The 20,532-nt window shown below is 35.3% G+C and overlaps 1 protein-coding gene across 1 annotated transcript; it reads left to right on the forward strand.

Moving 5' to 3' along the window:
* Positions 1-355: 355 nt before the first annotated feature.
* LOC149830400 (zeaxanthin epoxidase, chloroplastic-like) lies at positions 356-18,892 on the forward strand. Its single transcript, XM_090015452.1, has 11 exons — positions 356-825; positions 3,308-3,470; positions 3,622-3,696; positions 3,778-3,878; positions 4,070-4,185; positions 6,470-6,681; positions 6,805-6,896; positions 7,016-7,130; positions 7,360-7,463; positions 18,578-18,623; positions 18,778-18,892. The coding sequence occupies exons 1-11, from the start codon at positions 356-358 to the stop codon at positions 18,805-18,807; spliced, it is 1,524 nt and encodes a 507-aa protein (XP_089871578.1). The 3' UTR covers positions 18,808-18,892.
* The last annotated feature ends 1,640 nt before the right edge of the window (positions 18,893-20,532 follow it).

A 20,532-nucleotide genomic window follows, 5' to 3' on the forward strand; every position in this document is an offset into this window, starting at 1 on the left:
TATGGTTCCTCTTTCTGTAGTATAATAATTGACTCACAGAATCTAGAACTAAATTGTTGTGGGGCCTGTTTGGCAGATCCCGCATAAGACACGCATGTACAATGTGGGAAGACTAGGAAAAGTGGGTAATAAGTTGCTTTGATGGCCCCGTCTCACATGTGCACCATTCCCGGTTAACTAAATAGAATTCAAACCTCACAAGAGAGTTACAGTATAAAAGAAAAAGCATGAGTGGTACTCTGCCCAGTGATTCATACTGTGCAGGAGATCTTTGTCCACATACTCTGTTTTATGATATTCATGGATTGCCTGAAAACTGTTTCTTTCAATCCCCAACACCATTATTCTCAAAAAAATGGTGTTTTTTTGGAGGGAAAATGGAGTAGGATTGAGAAAGATTGACAGCAAGATTGGTAGAAGCTTTGCGAAAATAAAGAACAAATTTGTGGGTGGTGGTGTTAAACCTGGTGATGGAAATTTGGTGGGGATGAGGCCGATGAGGAGTGAGTTCAGACGTGAGATTGGTGGGGTAGGAGATGGACTGGAACGGAGGAAGAAGCTGAGGATTTTGATAGCGGGTGGGGGGATTGCTGGTTTGGTCCTTGCATTGGCTGCCAAGAACAAAGGGTTTGATGTGAAGGTGTTTGAGAGGGATATGAGTGCTGTGAGGGGAGAGGGGAGGCACAGGGGACCGATTCAGCTCCAGAGCAACGCTTTGGCTGCGTTGGACGCCATTGATGATGAGGTGACAGAGAGAATTATGGAGGCCAGCTGCGTTACTGGCAATCGGATCAATGGTCTCGTCGACGGCGTATCCGGTTGCTGGTAATTCTCTTCTCAGAGTTTTCTAGGATTCTGCTGCTGCTTGAGTTTTTTCTGGGACTAGCTGAATGTGTCCTGATTTTGTTTATTTGGATATGTTGGGGATTGATGATATAAATTTATCCTGCTCTTTAAGAGTAAAAGTATGTCATTGATTGCTTATGTCATTGATCATGCAGGAAGCTGGCAATTGATTCATTGGTCTAGTCTATGGCTTTTGATGTTGGTGTTTATATTTGTTTTCTTTCTCTTTTTTTACCTTTGCTATCATCATTGATTTTACTTGGTAGCAATTTGGTATCTGTTTTGATGATTGATGGTCGTGCTTGATTTGTATAATGGTGAAGTTTAACATGCTTAACGCATTAAATCTGTTTGTGTTTATTGTATTAAGCTCTTTTAGGCTAAAACGAAGTAGGGCTCAACTGGGAGGAATTTCAGGAATATCAAATCATGTTGTAAATGTGATTTATTGTTTATTTCATCTTTCTTAGTGTATTTGTGCTGCCTAATGTAGATCATTACTGATGGTGTTGGAGGTAAACATGGTTTTACTTAACAATCTTATCTTTGGAAGAACTGCATTGGAGTTTAGTTCATGCATAACTTTTTAATGTTGCTTATTATTATTCATGGTTAGTTTTTCTTGATCCACATGGCAGTCGATGACACACAGCCATTTTTGGGTTTTTCCAAAGTTAGGTAGTGCCACATCCAACCTATCCTGGTATTTCCATCATTTTGAGGTGGCCAAAGGAATTACTAAATAGTTACATGTTTCACTTGCTTGGTGCTTGAAATCTGCATCACAGTTATACACTTGGTTTTTCTTATAACTAAATAGACATAACCTCAATCTTTTTATGTAGTCGTCATGGGTACAGATGCATTCTTCTATTGAATATGATCCTCAAACAGTACAACAACAACAACAACTACGCCTTCATCCCAAAACAATTGGGGTCGGCGATATGAACCAAAAAAGAAAATCATTCTGGGTCTTCCACATGAATCCTTCTCCTCCAATCATTTCTATCCAATGCCATGTCCTCGGTGAGGTTCAAAGCATTCATATCCTTTCTTATCATCTCCATCCGTGTCTTCCTAGGCCTACCCCGACCTCTTTTAACTAATATATTTTCCCATTTCTCCATTCTTCTAACCGGAGCATCATTAGGCCTTCGCCGAATATGTCCAAACCACCGTAAACGATTCTCTCTCATCTTATTTTCAATGGGTGCAACGCTTACCTTCTTACGTATTTCCTCATTCCGAATCTTATCTTTTATTGCATTTCCACACATCCATCTCAGCATACGCATCTCAGCTACACTCATTTTTTTAATATGATGTCTCTTGGCAGCCCAACATTCTGTACCATATAGTAAAGCGGGCCTAATAGTCGTCCTATAAAACTTTCCCTTCAACCGCAATGGCATTCTACGATCGCACAACACTCCAGTTGCACTTTTCCATTTCATCCACCCAACCTTCACATCTAAAATGGATTATGTAAGCCCTCATACCTAAACCAGTCAGGGATTCATATTTGTACCATCACGATAGAGTAAATCCTTTTACATAAACTAATTTGGAATTTGTATTTGCATTGTACCTGAAAGAGATGAAGCATTACTGTTGTTAACAGTTCATGATAATCTTGGGACAAATGAATAACTATTACATTCTAAGTCACAAAGAGATCGTCAAACACAAGGGTTAATTATTTAGCTTCTGTGTCAAACATACTGTATTCAATAAGCCTAATGGTTTCAGTCGCACTGGAAATAGCTGTCTAGTTGTCTTGGTTGGAATAGACCTCAAGTTTGTTTTCGCTCTTAAGCTCTCCAAAGAACTCATTCTCAGAACTTGAACATATGTTTTATACAGTTTCAATAGATGCTCTTTTAATGTATCTATTATAGAACTCAAGTGAAGTAACTGGTTGTTATTCAAGCATGAGGGTAAGTTGTTGAAATTCTTTATCTGAATCACTGAATCTCAGTGGGTTCAGTGATTCCAATGGCAGTGGAAATGTTCTGTGCCTTTGTTCAATTTAGTTATCTTCGGTGCAATATATCTCAAGGGTATTTGTTTTTTCCTTTTCTGTTAAGCTATGTCATTAAACGTCGCTTTCAAGACTTGGATTTCATTTCCAAGGGCTGATGCCTCTATCAGATCATGATTGTTATGGAACTCAAACCAAGCAATTGATATTAATCTGTGGTCTATTTTCCTGTATTTGGTTGTTCACTGGAATTTACATTTCAGCTTTTACAATGTGGAAATAAAATTGAGTAAATGTAGATTATGCTTGATTTGTTTGTGCATATTTGATCCATTGGGGAGATACTTTCTGAATATCATGGACAATGATTTATACTTTTGGTTCATTTACATGAGACAAATGTAAATAGAAGGTGTGCTACATTTCTTGCCTTCTGCTTTATGCATCACTTGTTTCCTTCTTTTTGTTAAATCATAGGTATGTCAAGTATGACCTTTTTACACCAGCTGCACAAAGAGGGCTGCCAGTAACACGTGTAATAAGTCGGATAGCTTTGCAAGACATTTTAGTGAATGCTGTTGGATCTAAACAAATATATAACAATTGTAATGTTGTGGATTTCAAAGATGATGCTACTAAGGTCAGTCCTCATGTTCTTTTTCTTTTGGGTATATTGAGCTTCTGACTGTTACAGTCAAAATGATAATGGTTCATTATTTTGTATGGAAAAATTTCCTGAAAAATAGCATATTGTATTGAATTTCAATGGTCCAATGTTTGACATGAATCAGGTTACTGTTATTCTTGATGATGGGAGAGAGTTTGAAGGTGATGTATTGGTTGGTGCAGATGGAATACGATCAAAGGTAACAGTGAATCTCAATTATTCATTGTCATGAAAAAATTGATACCAAAATGTCTGTTAATGTCAATCTTTATTGACTCAGGTACGTGAAAAAATATTTGGCTGGCAAGAGGCAACTTACTCGAACTATACATGCTATAGTGGAATAGCTGATTTTATGCCACCTGATATCAACAGTGTTGGGTAACTTAAGTTTCTCTTTTAGGAACCCATTATGCTAAGGTTTTCATTTGTATCAGTTATTGGACATGTTACACTTATGGACATAGCATAAACAACTTTTGTAAATTGTTACATATTGTATGACATTTTGTTTTGGACATATTGCATGATTATTAAACATAACAAGTTGTATTTGCCATTGGACTGTGAAGGTACCGAGTGTTTCTAGGTCACAAGAAATACTTTGTCTCTTCTGATGTTGGGCATGGAAAGATGCAATGGTATGCATTCCATCATGAGCCAGCTGGGAATACAGACCCTCCAACAGGCATGTTTGTTTACCTGCTCATTGTGTTCTATGAAAAGAACTGATATGATTTTAAGTTTGATGCTAATTTTAACCAGGCATTACTATTCACATTCTTGATGATACATGTACCAAGAGATTGTTTATTGCATTATCCTTTCATGAGTGATGTTATGTATATATGGTGTTGTTACTCTAGACAGGATGTTGGTCTTTATTCATTGGTGAATTACAACTCAAACACCAGTTCATCAGCGTTAATAATTTTTAGCATAGTATGGCATATAAAATAGTTATCGTCATCAAAATATAAAGAAAAAATATAGACAACATATATAAGTACACATGGTGGCACCAAGAAGTACCAGAGTTAACATAAGTACAAAGGCAATTTGAAGCACCATGTCACATAGCTTCTAGCATATAGCCATAGTACTTCTATCATGTATACAACAAATTCAAACTGCATGGGTGTTTAATTTGCAAGAGGTCATGATTAGAACAACCTTTCCACCATACACAGCCGACTTTACTTCTCATTGAGTTTCTTTTGAAATAGTTAAAGATATGGCAAAATGTTACTTATGTCGGAAGCAAGAGGAGCATCCATCAGTTGACTGCTATACTCATGGCATGTGCTATTGCCAGTCCATGCTTGTCTCCTGATCAATTGCTTTCCGTCTTCTTGCATATACAAAACTATCAGTCTCATCATGTTCCTCCTGAAGTTCAGGATTTTGTTCTATAAAAGAATCATATGCATCATAGTGGCTTTTCAGGATTTAGTGCAATAGGGTTAGGAGATTAACCTGACCCCTGATGACCTCCAAGAACATGTTACTTTTGTAACACTATTATGCAAACTATGGTTCACAATTCTTGGTTTAGAGAATCTTCAGTAAAAGCAAACACAGATTTACCTAAGTGCACATCTCATGTCTTACAGAGGAGTAAGGCAACTGTTTGGGTTGGGATCAGGTTACCTATTGATCTAACCATTTATCTAATGATCTAACCACTTTCCAAGAAATACCAGACTGTTTCCAAGTTCATGCTATTAAATACTTCAACTATTCAACTTTTAGACTTGATTTTCTCTTTCAACACTAAAATGCGATCACTATGAAATTTAGGCAATTATCTTTTCATCCCTCTATAAAGTGGTGTGAACACTTGAATTTCTTCTTGACCCCAAAGTTCTCAATGATGTTAATCCTTGAAACCAAGTTCTAGGTGGTTAATTAACATGTAGCCTGCTCCTTTTTTATAATTGCACACCTTGCTATTCTCTCCTTTATACAAAAAGGTATGTAGAAAGTGCACTTGTACAATCCATGTATATAAACTATAAAAGAAGGTTTCTATGTAATTGATCCAATGGCTATGATCGTACACCTTATCTATAAATATCACCTATATTTTGAAAATATTATGATATTAATAGAAAATAGCTTCAACTGATATTAATGGCAAAATATCACAATATTTTCAAAATATTGGTTATGATATAAATATAGAAATATTATCATGGTAATGTTGCAAGAATATCATGACATTTTTTAAGCATTTCTTATTTTATATATTTTAAGCATATGCTTTGTTTATTTTATTTTTAAATATTTTCGTACTGTTTCTTTATATTTTCTTCAAAAATATTGCTAAAACCTATTAGTTCTTACCCTTCTAAAATTTTCTTTACATCTTTAAAATTTCAATGCATCTGAGATTTTTCAATATTTTTCTGAGAAAAACCGCTTGTTGAAATTTTTTTGCCAAGGATGAGATTTGTGCCTGTGCTGTACAATTTAATCTAATAGGAAACATAAAGGGTTATGTTTTCCACTTGAGCAAACATAACTTGGTAATCAATGCCATAAGCTTGAAATTTTTTCTCAGCAAACTTATACATTGAACATTACACTTATTCTAGTTTACAAGATCACACTGAAGTGCTTCAAATCATTGTTTTATATTTTTGTATAGATTCAGTGTCAGTTTCATTTTTGTTATCATTGCTTTGAAATTTAGAAAATTCAATAGCAATAACACAACTTTTTGTTTCTACCAATGTTCAAAAGGTATATCACAGAAACATGCTTATAACTTCACCTGTAACAAAGTTTTGTGAACCTTGTCGACCAAACAAATGAGATGACTGTTAAATGTTAATGGCCACAAGAGAAGAAATACAAGAACTCTTTATCTGTTTTGATTAATTTTATTTAGGCCTTGGAATTGCTAATCAATTTCATGTATTCAATCATTTGCAATTTTAACAGAGTTTGTACATCACCATATGTTGTAGGCAAGAAGAAGCGGCTTCTGGAATTATTTGGGAATTGGTGTGATGAAGTAGTTGACTTACTATTGGCAACATTAGAATCTGTGATTTTACGAAGGGACATTTACGATAGCGATATGATTTATGAATGGAGCCAAGGTTGTGTAACACTAGTGGGCGATGCTGCTCATGCCATGCAGCCAAATCTGGGTCAAGGTGGCTGTATGGCAATTGAGGTATGTCCTTACAGATGACATATGTGAGGCCATGACATGCCTCGATTTATATTTCTTAGAAGTTCTTCAATTATATCATACAATAGCAACCAGATATTCCAGTGTCTTTAACTTTTGATGCAGGATAGTTATCAACTTGTGCTTGAGCTAGAAAAAGCCTCCGAGTTTGGACACAAGAGTAGATCTTATAATGAAATAGCTTCTGCACTTGTGAGGTGATATGAACATGGAAGTGATGATTCTAGTTGAACCTTGAAATGTTGCTATCCTTCTCATGAATTTTAACCGTAATTGATGCTTAACCTGCTGATTTTCTGATTGATATCATGAACAGATATGAGAGAAAAAGAATACCTCGAGTTAGTGCGATGCATGCAATGTCTCGAATGGCAGCTAAAATGGTCACTGACTACCAGCCTTACTTAGTCAGAGGACTAAAGCCTATGCCTGTATGAACTCTACTCTTGCAAAATTATTCTACTATGATGACCACCCTGGATTAGTAGTTGTCCCTAACTATTAATTGTTGTTGTTTTGTTGTTAATGTTGTTGGTGTTGTTATTGTTGTTATTGACTTTTTGTTGTGGTTGTTTTCATCATTGTTATTGTTTACATCATCTATGCTTTCATCATTGAAACTAGTAGTCTTGATTGATGTCTTTATTGCTCCTGTTGCAGTTCATGTCAAAGCCTTGGATGATGCAACCTCTCATCTCAGTAGTACAGTTTTTCATTTCTTATGGGATGAAAATACTGACATATTGGATTTTAATTGGGAATAGGTAAGCATCCTTGAAGGTATATAATCTAGTTCAGGTTTGTTGACAATATTCAAATTATCTTGCTTTCTACTTTAGAGAAATGATTTTCAATCATTTGTCAGAGATAAAATGCAAAAAATTATAGTAACCATTTAAAATGCCTATGGAAAGGAGCTTCAGCATTAGTCAACATTAGTCTTGAAAATGCTGTGATCAGATTCTAGAAAAATAAGTTCATTTTTTTATTTATAAAAGTTGAGAATGTTGAATTGATTTTTGAGACTGTCAAACACTAAAGTGAACATAGATGTACAAAGTTTCTGGATAGGAGGAATGGTGATTACAAAATATTAAAGAACTAGAGTGATTCAAATCTATATCACAAGGACATGCCACTTAAGGGGAAAATCAAGTGTCGATACGACACACAACATGGATTCGGACATGGGATACATTATGATTTGTGTAGGACAAGGTCAACATTGTATCTGACACGCCTGACATGGTGCCCGACATGTTTGACACACTTGATACGGTGCCCTACAAAGTCAAAATATGCCTATAAATATAGTTTTTAAATTATATATATATATATATTATATGTAATTATTATAAGTGCATATAACATATGTACGGCCATATCCCCGAATTCTAATTTTTGAAAATTGTTGTATCGTATCAAGTGTATCCACATCATGTCCCGTACCTGCATATGTATATGTATCGATGTGACGTAGATTCAAATTTACTTTGTATGCTGTCCACATGCATAACAAGTTTAAAGCAGAATAAAAATCAATTTAACATAGCAATGCCCACTAATGTATCAATTTAATGAAGAGATTTTTGCATAACAGACTACATATATTAAAAAATTTAGTGACTTTCTTTTTATAAAAAAAAAGTGTTTTGATTACTAAAAGTCATGATGATGATGTAGTAAATCCCTTTTGTAAGGTATGCAAAATTCATAGTTGCCCTCCAGTGTGATTGGAAAAGGCATGATGATGATGATGATGATGATGATTGAATATAAATTGAGTTGAGAGGCAGAAACAATGGGATTAAATGTGTACATTTTGTATTGAACAAAGTATTAGAAAATAGAACCAAACTGGAACTTGGCATAAGAAACAAGTTTAGGCAGAGCCTGAATTGACAAGCCTCACACAAACAGAATCTTCCTATGCAAACCTACCATGTCATGATCAAGTGTCATGTGGCAGATTACATTGAAGAACTTCCTACAAATGGGATATGGAGACTGCTGCTTAAACATCATGGCCTAGTTTGATCTCTGGACGGATTGATCATCATGGGAAATCTTAGCATGTTCTCCTTTGGAGAGACACCCCACCCAATCAGGTGGATCCTAAGTCTCATGGAGTTGTCTCAAGATGCCTGATGTACAGGAACAAGGATACACTAAAAGTAATTTTGTTAAAAAATAAAATATTAAAATTTTGAACAAATTTCATATGCTAGAAAATAGCTAAGATTCAACATCATGTCATAAATTCATTTTGCTCTTTGTGTTTTGCTTATTATCTTTGAATACGTCTATCACAATGATGTCAGTATCGGTTTCTACTCCGAGACTATTTTGTCACTAACTAAAGTATATGCCTTGATGTGCCACTTATGAGCAAGTGAACACTTGGAGAATATGACCTCTTATGAATCAATACACAAAAACACAAGAATGATCCACTAAGGGCTGAGAACACTCATAAAAATAATGGATATTATTGGGGAATAATCCCTTTGAGAGAGTTACAAATGAGAGATGGGGTAGACCCCTTTTTATATACACAAGAGGCTCCTAGAGAGCCGTTGGGACCTATCCAACGGCTAGAATTCTAGCCGTTGGGTAGAGTCCCAACGACTCTATCAACATTCCCAAAAAGCCCATGAAGCTGGGAATAATTACAATAAAAAAGAATAAAAATAGAAAAATACTTTTTTTTGTTTGTACATGTGAAAAGACCGAAATACCCCTAAACTTTGAATATACATAAATGTACAAAATTGTATATATATATATATATGTTTACATTTAACACTCCGCAAACTTACGGTGGGATCACCGAAAGTTTGTCCAACAGGAAATGAAACCTTGGAGAAGGCAATGCTTTTGTGAAGAAGTCTGCAAGTTGATATTCTGAAGTTACATACGACAATGAAATAGTCTTCTTTAAAAATTCTTCACAAACATAGTGACACTCCATCTCAATATGTTTAGTCCGCTCATAAAAGGCGTGATTTTCAGCAATGTAAATGACACTCTTGTTATCTGATGGCTCTGTCACAAATACTCCCATATCTTTGAGAAGATGCCTCAAGCATACAATTTCAATTGTAGTAGTTGTCATAGCTCGATATTCAGCTTCTGTGAAGGAGAGAGATACTTTTTGTTGTTTCTTACATTTCCATGAAACTAGAGAATTATAAAAATACAGAAACCAGTAGTTGAACATCTGTCATTTGAGTCTCCCCCCTAATGAAAATCAGAGTAAGCAATTAAATTAAGAGGAGAAGATGAAGATAAAAATAATCCTTTAGAAACAGAAATTTTCAAATATCTAATAATACGCATTACAACACTCATGTGTACAGTGGTAGGAGAGTGCTAAAATTGACTGGCCATATGAACTACATGTACTATGTCGGGTCTAGTAATGATCACATACGTCAATGCTCTAATTATTTGTCGATAGAGTAGGACAATCTAGAGGTTCTCCATCATCAATCTTCATCTTTGCATTTATCACCTATAGAGTATCTACTATTTTGTCATCAGTAATTCCAGACCTGTCAATAATTTTAGCTGCAAATTTGGATTGAGACAGTAGATACCCTCGAGGAGAATATGCAACCTCAATCCCTAGATAACCAAGGTCAGGCATTTTGAAACATTGCTTGAGAATAAATTTAACTTGATCTACTCCCTGTTTATCTACTCTAGTTATGATTGTATCATCAACATAAAGTAATAAAATAACAATACTTGCAGCAGAATTCTTAACAAACAAAGCAGTGTCAGTATAACAGGAAGTATATCTAAGCTTAAAGATAACAGAACTAAAGCGATCATACCAAGTTTTTGGAGCTTGTTTAAGACCATACAAAACCTTTTTAAGGCGCAATTTTTTTTTCTTAGGAACATTATATCTAGGAGGAGGTGGATTCATATATACTTCTTCTTTTAAATTACCATTTAAAAATGCATTTTTAACATCAATTTGATAAATTGGCCATTTCCTAACAGAGGTAATGGCTATGAGAATTCCAACAGTAGTCACACATGCTACAAAAGCAAATGTTTTATCGTAGTCAATACCATATTCTTAAGCATATCCTTTAGCGACTAACCTAGCTTTATATCTTTCTAAAGATCCACCTACATCTTATTGATTTCTTGTTAGTTGGTATATCAGACAATTCTCAAGTTTGAGAATTTTCTAAGGCTCTAATTTCTTCACTCATTGCATTTTGCCATTTTGGATAATTCTTTGCTTGATTATATGTGTAAGTTTCAAAGTATGAATAAATTTTTGCTAAACAAGCTCTATAGTGAGGTTCAAAAGATTCATATGGCACAAATCTATCTGAAACTCTATGTGGTCTCTCTGAGTGCCTAATTCTTGTGTTTTCTTGTTCTTCTATGGTTGAATATTTTTCAAAAGCACTTAGTTGTTCATTATCTTGTCTTCTTTGATATTGAATGACATTTGCATGATTGTGGGGCTCAGTAGCTTGAGATTTGTTGGAAGTTATCTCATTAATGTCCTTATTTAGTGGGGATATTTCTAAAAACTTGTATTCACTTTCATCTTTGGATGAGACAATGTCAAAACCATTTTCTTGTTCTAAAAATGTGACATTCCTAGAAATATAAAGTTTGTTATTTTTAGTATCATAACACCTAAATCCTTTTTGGCTTTCTCCATATCCTAAGAATATACATAGAATTGCTTTAGGACATAATTTATCAGTCTTATGGGTGAGAAGAAAGCATCTACACCGAAAGTCCCTTAGTCTAGGATAATCAGGAGAGACATTATAAATTTTTTCATATGGTGAAAGATTTTAAATTTTTGAATAAGGTAGCCTATTTATAAGATATACGGAAGTGAGAGTTGCTTCAACCCAAAAATATTTGGGAGCACCTTTAGATATGAGAAGAGTTCTAGTGGTCTCTATTATGTGTCGATGCTTTTTTTCGGCCAAACCATTTTGTTGTGGTATATTAGCACTTGACCTTTAATGAAGTATTTCATTTTCTCTTGATATTGTTGAAAGTCATTAGACATGTATTCATCCCCTGAGTCAGAGTGAAAAATAGATATATTGGACTTTAAAAGATTGTTATTAACTTATGAAATTTTTTTAAATTCTTAAATACTTTATGTTTATGTTTGATAAAATATATTCGAATATAGTGAGTAATCATCTACAAAAATAACATAATAAGTGTATCCTCCCTTTGAGGCAACAGGAGCAAGACCTCAAACATCAGAATGAATTAATTCAAGCAGTTTAGTAGCAGAGAAAGACCTCTCTTGATATGGAATTGATTTCATTTTTGCAAGAATACAATCGGTACAAGAGATTTGTTCATTACAAAAGATCCTCAGATGAGAAATATTGGATAATTTATACATACTAAGATGTCCTAGCCTTTGATGCCACAAAACTTTATCCAATTTTTAAACATTAAGGCAAAAAGTCTTGACAAACTTTTTCAACTGGTCCATATAGTACAAGTCTCATTCTCTATGCCCTTCCCCAATCTGTCTCTTAGATTGGAGATCCTGTATTAAGCATTGGTTAGAAGTGAATGAGACTCTACATCCATGATCAACGATTTGAGACATAGAAAGTAAATTTAAATTTAGTTTTGGAACAAATCTTATTTGAGGAATACTAAAACTAGGACATTTTTCAAGATTTTCAATTTCATTAATATCAAGAGGGGTTCCGTCAGCAGTGCAAACATTTCTTTTACTAGTAAAACTTCTGCAATTGGAAAGTATAGATTTATCATATGTCATATGAAATGATGCACCCGAGTCTAAAATCCAAGAAGTCATACCTAGAGGAGAAGAGGAGGAGACGATGGCATCGGTCACAGATTATCCTTTAAGTAGAGGTTGCAATGTCTCCACGAGTTGAGAAAGAGACATGTTCAAAATTTATTTACTTAAAGAATCTTGGTCAACTTGTGAACTACCAACCGAAGCAACCTTATTTTCATTTTTGTTTTTGAATTCCAGACAAAGTGGTTTAATATGTCCCAGTTCCTCTGTGACAAATATCGCAAGATTTATAAAAATCTCGCCGATATAACGCGAGAAATTGCCTGAGATTTTTAAACCGTGATAAATATCGTGTTATTTATATTTTTGAAAGATATTTATCCTGAAAATCCTTGATATATTTTTTTAAATGTGTTTTATTTATATTTTCTTATAAAAATTATTTTTTATTTTTTTTATTTATTTTTTATTCTCGAGATTTTGCAGAAAAAAATGCGAGATTTATGAAAAAATTCAAAATCTTCTGAGTTTTTTGCCTGCTGAGATTTTATCGTTTTTAACTTTTGTCACTATGCCCGGTTCCCCACAATTATGGCAAAAAATACCTTTTCTTTTCCTTCCATTTCCTTCATACACACGATTATTCCCATAGTTATTGTTCTTATAGAAGTGTGGGGGTTTGTATGTATAAGTGTTGGCACCTGGTTTTGAAATGGCCAACACGTTGTCCTTAGCTTCTTTTGCTTCATTATGAGACCTTAATCTAGTATCTTCCATGCAAACTTGAGCTAAGACTTCTTGAATAAGAGGAAGCTCATCTTGTCTTCTATGTATAATGTTGCTTCTCATTTGTTCAAATTCGGGTCGCAACCCTTTCATAAATTGAAAGAATTGCTTATTGTTTATTTGCTTCTTTCTAGTTTGAGCATCATTGGGAGTTTCCCAAACGGGCTCTAACTTAGCCATTTGATCCCATAACTTCTTTAAATAGTCAAAGTACTTTCTAATACTTTTGTCACCTTATTTACAATTGTGTATCTTATCTTGAAGCTCCCATCGAAATGCAATGTCACATTGAGTATAAGTTTGTTTAATGAAGAGTCATGCTACATTGGCTCTTTCAAACTCCAAAATAGTTTCACATATATCTTCGTTCATCACAACAACAACAACGTCTTCATCCCAAACAATTGGGGTCGGCGATATGAACCAAAAAGAAAATCATTCTAGGTCCTCCACATGAATCCTTCTCCTCCAATCATTTCTATCCAATGTCATGTCCTCGGTGAGGTTCAAAGCATTCATATCCTTTCTTATCATCTCCATCCAAGTCTTCTTAGGCCTACCCCGACCTCTTTTAGCTAATATATTTTCTCATTTCTCCATCCTTCTAACCGGAGCATCATTAGGCCTTCGCCGAATATGCCCAAACCATCGTAAACAATTCTCACTCATCTTATTTTCAATGGATGCAATGCTTACCTTCTTACGTATTTCCTCGTTCCGAATCTTATCTTTTAGTGTATTTTCACACATCCATCGAAGCATACGCATCTCAGTTACACTCATTTTTTGAAAATGCTGTCTCTTGGCAGCCCAACATTCCGTACCATATAGTAAAGCGGGTCTAATTGTCGTCCTATAAAACTTCCTCTTCAACCGCAATGACATTCTACGATTGCACAACACTCCAGTTGCACTTTTCCATTTCATCCACCCAACCTTAATCCTATGATTTACATCTCCATCAATTTCTCCATTCTTTTGAATGATAGATCCCAAATATTTGAAACAGTCATCCATCGGTATTTCTTGCTCACCAAGCTTCACTACACTCTCATTACTACTTCGTTGCTTACTAAACTGACATTCCATATATTCTGTCTTACTCTTACTCAACGTAAAACCTCTTGCTTCCAAAGTCTTTCTCTATAATTCTAACTTAGCATTAACCTCAGCTCTAGACTCATCAATCAAAACAATATCATCAGCAAACAACATACACTACGACACATTCTCTTGAATTGATCTTGTAAGTTCATCTATCACTATAGCAAAAAGGAAAGGGCTTAATGCAGATCCTTGATGTAACCCAACCGTTATAGGAAAATTGTTTGTCACCCCTCCACAAGTGCGGACATTGGTTACTACTCCTTCGTACATATCTTTAATTATACTAATGTATTTGAGAAAAATACCTTTCTTCATCATTGTCCACTAGAGAACATCCCTAGGTACTCTATCGTATGCCTTCTCTAAATCAATAAAAACCATATGCAAATCTTTGTTCGCCTCTCTATATCTCTCAATAAGTTGTCTAAGAAGATGTATAACTTCTATAGTTGATCTTTCAGGCATAAAACCAAATTGATTCTCCGATATCATGGCAACCTTCTTCAACCTATACTCAATCACCCTCTCCCAAAGTTTCATAGTATGACTCATGAGTTTTATACCACGATAGTTTGTGCAATCTTGTATATCACCCTTATTCTTATAGAGAGGCACCAAAGTACTCTTCCTCCACTCATTAGGCATCTTATTTGTCCGCCAAATCTTGTTAAAAAGATTTGCCAACCATACTAAACCTTTCTCACCCAAGCATTTCCAAGCCTCAATAGGTATACCATCTGGGCCAACTGCCTTTCTGGATTTCATATTCTTCAAAGCCTCTGTAATTTCTTTCTTTTGAATCTTGCGCACGAAGTCACGATTCATCTCATGAAAAGGAATGGAGAAGTCTCTAAGATCCTGGGCATGACTTCCATTAAATATATATCCTCTTTAATGGTTTCATCCTTTTCTTTAATGGATTTTGTGAGAGTGAGTTGTGGTTCTATTGCAGAACCATCAACATACTTCCACAATCCTTTACAAATAAGGATTCTTTTGATGGCGGTAGCTCATAAATTATAGTTTTTTCCATCAAATTTTATTGGAACTACCGTCACCACTTTTTTTTCGGTCATAAAACCAAAGAATACAAAGAAAGAGAGAAGGAGGAAGATAAATAAATACTTCGAGCAAACTTTCAACTCTTTTTGAAGCACCAATGTCTCTATGCATTTATAAGAAGACCAATCTTTAAGAAGGTTGGTAGGCACGCTTCCCGAGGTAAGGCCCAATCTTCACGCTACCTCAAAATATGCTTGAAAAATAGTTTAACACAAATGAGTCAGTAGACTTTGATACCATGTCACGAACTGAAGTATATGCCTTAATGCACCACTTATGAGCAAGAGAACACTTAGAATATGACCTCTTATGGGTCAATACACGAAAATACAATAATGAGCCACTAAGGGCTGAGAACAATCATAAAAATAATGGATATTATTTGGGAATAATTCTTTAGAGAGAGTTACAAATGAGAGAGGGGGTAGACCCCTTTTTATATACACAAGAGGCTCCTAGAGAGCTGTTGGGACCTACCCAACAACTAGAATTCTAGCCGTTGGGTGGAGTCCCAACGACTCTATCAACATTCCCAAAAAGCCCATGAGGCTGAGAATAATTACAATAAAAAAAATAAAAATAAAAACAGAAAAATACTTGTTTCTGTTTGTACATGTGGAAAGATCGAAATACCCCTGAACTTCGAATACCGAAATGTATAAAATTGTATATATATATATATATATATATATATATATATATATACACACACACACACATATGTTATATATATATGTTTACACTTAACATATTTAGTATAGATGGTTAACCTCTCGTGCTTAGTTTTTCACATTTTCTTGACTTGTCAGATTACCAACATCAAGTCACCTTGGATATGAACCTTTTTAGCACCCAATTCAATCAATCATTTCAATCCTTGGGTCAGGGCCTCATATTCTACTATATTGTTGGTATATATAAATCCAATTTGAAGGCACAAGGGATTTTATCATCTTCAAGAATGATAATAACAAATCCAATCCCTCTCTCTCACAAGTCTTTACCCCCTGTCTCATCTCTCTTTCTAGGGCTAGTCCCTCTCACGTTTAGGTATGTTGATCTCTAATTGGTCTGACTCATTTCAGTGGACCAAGGCTACAGCCAAGGCCCACCTCCATCCGGCAGTTCAAACCCTAGTCCCTGGCGGTCTCGCCTTGTCTAAGTTGATCCCATGAAGCCCTGGCCTGTCCCCAGCTGAACCAGCCCTGTAGCATACCTTAACCACATCTGCCAAGCCTCACTAAGTCGTTTCAGACCTTTCCCTTAACCCAAACCGAGTTTAGAAGCCCCCGAACCCAATTTAGCAAGCCTGAATTTTGACCTACCTTGAAAAGTAGTCAAACTTCGTAAAATCTCACAGCCCAAACCGTGAAGTATCTGAGTCTGAAAATTGGACCCAATATATTTTAAGGTGTCTAGTGTCTACCCTCGGAATCCTAGGATTTATCGAGCTCTCTACAAAGAAAACTCGATTTTACAAGTCAGGCCTGTCTGTCCCAAAACCCAGTCCGTTCCTATCCTGTCTATTCCGCTACTTTTACAAGTCATATCTCCTTGTTCCCGTGTCTCCTGCCCCTCAAATTTTACCCGAACCTAGTCCAAGGTGTCCGAAACCATCCCTTTAAATTTGAGATTTTTCTGTGGTGCCATTTGGGGGGCACTGATTTTTCTACCGAACCCTGTCAGAAACCTGCACCCTGTTTACCCGAGTTTCACTGTTGGCCTAGACCTTGACCTAACCCAGCCTACCGCTGCCCAAAAAATCCTAACCCGAGCCCAGGAACACATCAGAACATGTGATAGCTTGTAGAGATTTCAGCACTATTTTATTTAATAAATTTCAGTAGAAAATCTTTCTGTCAAACGTTCATATTTGCATGCTTTAGAAAAAAATTAACACTTTCAACATATAAATCTTTGTGATTTTCTGTGTTAGTTTTTTCAGAAAATTGATTGTTTATGCTACTCATGTGAAGTGCATTGTTTAGCTCGTGCCTATTTTTTCTGACAAAAGTTTTTCTCACTCTCCCCCACAAATTAATTAATTTCTAACTTATGAAGCTACAATGGGATGAGAATTAAGTTTTTGATTTAGAAGTAGATATCATTCCTTGTTAAAGAGTTTAAAGGTGATTCCGTTCCATCAGAGTTTTGATTTGATAATATTTGCATACCATGGGAAATGAGGGAAAGACATTCTTTGCCTGTATACCAGAATTTCCTTTACTCATTTTTTTTTTGAAATAGTTAGTATTTTCAAACACACACATAATGATAAATATGTATATTATATAAAGTAGGGTAATTTCCTAATACAGGCCCACCCTTTATTGGAAACTCCATGTCAGTTACCATCTTTTCTAAAATTGCTGATACAATCCTAGGTTTCTCTGACAATGGTAAAAAAAGGACACCTTAAGTCAACCTCTCTTGGACCCAATGGTGAAGAACATTTTAAAGTGTTCTAAAATTTCTATTTTACCCTTATTCACTGAAAACACATTATTGCCCTTCTAAAACAAATGGAAATGCTTGACCACCCTCTCACTTGTTCTGATCCTACATTAATCAACACTCAAGTGTTATGAACTTACAAATATCCAAAATGGATCAGAGTTTCAACTCAGGTATGAAATTGATTTTATATTTTGCTTTTACATAACATATGTGTGAATTTGGAGTCAGATCTATGATAAGTATTTTTAATTAAAATATATGAAAAAATGTAACCAAAATTAACTAGTTGAGGATAAAGTAGAAGGCCATTTTTGGTACTTTAAAATATATATAAATTTTTATATAACAATTTCAGTTAACTAGTTGAGGATCAACAAGAAGATGCATGCTGGTCATTTGTTTTATAAACCTTTGGGATTGTAACACTAGTGCATTGAGACTGTCATATTTGGACTGAAATTCTCAATTCAACTTATTTAGCTAGCTTCACTTACAGAAATGAAGGGAATCAATTGGGTTGGCTGTTTGTTTACAGGAATGGCAAGAGAAGTTCAAAATCATTCCACGATCGATGTTAAGTTTCTTGATTTTATTGAAGAACTATGATCAGTCAGTGTTAGGTTTTAAAGGAAACAAAGATGAACAAATCTTAAACTTTCCGCTTTTTGTTTGTGCATATTTCAGTTCTGAGCTTGAAGATCATGTGCTGAAATGTAGACTCTCAGACAATGTAAGTTCTTTTCCCAGTTCCATATAGATGATATGGTCTTCATTTGAGAAAAATAATTAGGTTCCTTTTAATTGAGATTTGACATTGTAATTTCAGATCTGTATATTCTAGAAGTTAAATATTAATGCATTTTTTGAATTCACGTGGTGCACAGAGAAGATCAGCCTGCAAGATGACTGTGTGAGCAGGAGCAAAGATGAATGTGCGAGTTGTATAATAATCTAAATAAATTTTTTTTTGCAGAGCTACCTTGACATTGTTATTTACTTGTATATTATTTAATTGTAATTACAGTCTCCAATACTATTCCAATGAAGCATTTATTTGCCAGTTGCCTTCTTTAGTCTTCTACAATCCAATCTCTTAGAGGTTACAGCAAGATGGAGACTGCATTTTATATCTGCTCCTTTTGTGATCCTGCAGTCATAACCAAATTTATATTTTGGCAGTGAAATTGCCACTAGTGTAAAAGAAAATAAAAAAGTCAAAATTGTGGTAATTTTAGATGTCCTAATTCACCATCTCTTACAGAGCCACAACATTCATGCTAGGCAAGCTCCTGGGGTATTTGAGTCATTATCTTCAAAAGCTGCATTAATATGCCTCCAGGCCATTCTCTTGTTTATTCCTTGTATACAGTATATAGCATGGCATTCTATGTTATCGTTCATGGTACTGCTCTCCCTCCTGGTATTTGAACTTCCCTCTCCAGATACAATGTAGCACTCCTGTGCATGTGTCTTTTTTACATTCCCAACATTAAATTCATCAACCAACCTGTATTTTCAGTTCCTAGAATACCTTGTAAAACGATAGTCATGAAGTTGACACCTGACACTTCTAATGCAACATATGTGGAGCATGAGTATGAAGTTTTACAATTTACTCAAAGCATATCATCCTAATTTGCTGAATTAATTGGGGCTTAAGCAAGTGTCAAGTACTCCAAATTTCAGCAGTTGAAAATAACAAAAGATAACTGTTCATACACTTTTGGTAATGGGGCATAGATAATTAGTGAGAACTTAGTTCATGTGGTGTTTGTGTATGTTGGCATCACCTGCATTAGGGATAGGAAATAATCTAAATGAACTGAGTAGCTCATCTATGCTTAACGCTTGTTCAGGCTCGTGTTCATTTTCGTCACAAGCTCAGAGGCCCGATAGCTCAGCAAAGCCTAGGCTGGCTCATTTTATAAAAGTTAGAATTTATTTTTAATCCTACATAAAATAAGAAACAAAGAGCAGATGAACACCAACCATCGTTTACAGGGTCCATACTTCTGCCAACTGTACAACACATTGATATTTGACTCACTTGAGCTCATGCACCAGGGTGAGCTAGAGCTGTAGGCTCTTTTTTGGCTCACTAAGCCCCTTTCTCAATTCAAAACAAGCTGATCTCAATTCGTCCCAAACAGAATCCAGTGCCTCTTTGTCATGCTGACACCATTTGTGCAATGGATTAGACTCTCAGTTTTTGGCCAATTCAACACTGGATGACATTGAAAAATGCAGGGTAGATCAGGTCATACTGAATGTAACTGATTCATTGGTTATAATCGGTTCCCATCACACGTCACTCGATCGAGATGTGCATGGGGCCCACTCTCACAGTTCCCAAGTGAGATGCGCAGAGGGGATTCATTGTGTGACCTGATCTGCTGTCTTTCTACGACACTCAAGTATTCAAGAACAATTTCCATAATACACATTTACCCTAGACTAGAGTGAACACAAATGCGTCTACGCTCTAATATTTTCAAGTGGCTGTGATGTCAAAAGACCAGAAGAGCTGATTCTGTCTCAGAAGTCGCAGAACACATCTGCTGCCAATATTCATTTTTGTCATTGTCAAAAAATATTAGACAGGATTTTATGCATCACAATCGGACAAGAATCGATCCTTT

The sequence above is a fragment of the Nuphar pumila genome, chromosome 8 (assembly GCF_984573655.1).
Source record: "Nuphar pumila chromosome 8, dmNupPumi1.hap1.1, whole genome shotgun sequence".
Classification (NCBI taxonomy): Eukaryota; Viridiplantae; Streptophyta; class Magnoliopsida; order Nymphaeales; family Nymphaeaceae; genus Nuphar; species Nuphar pumila.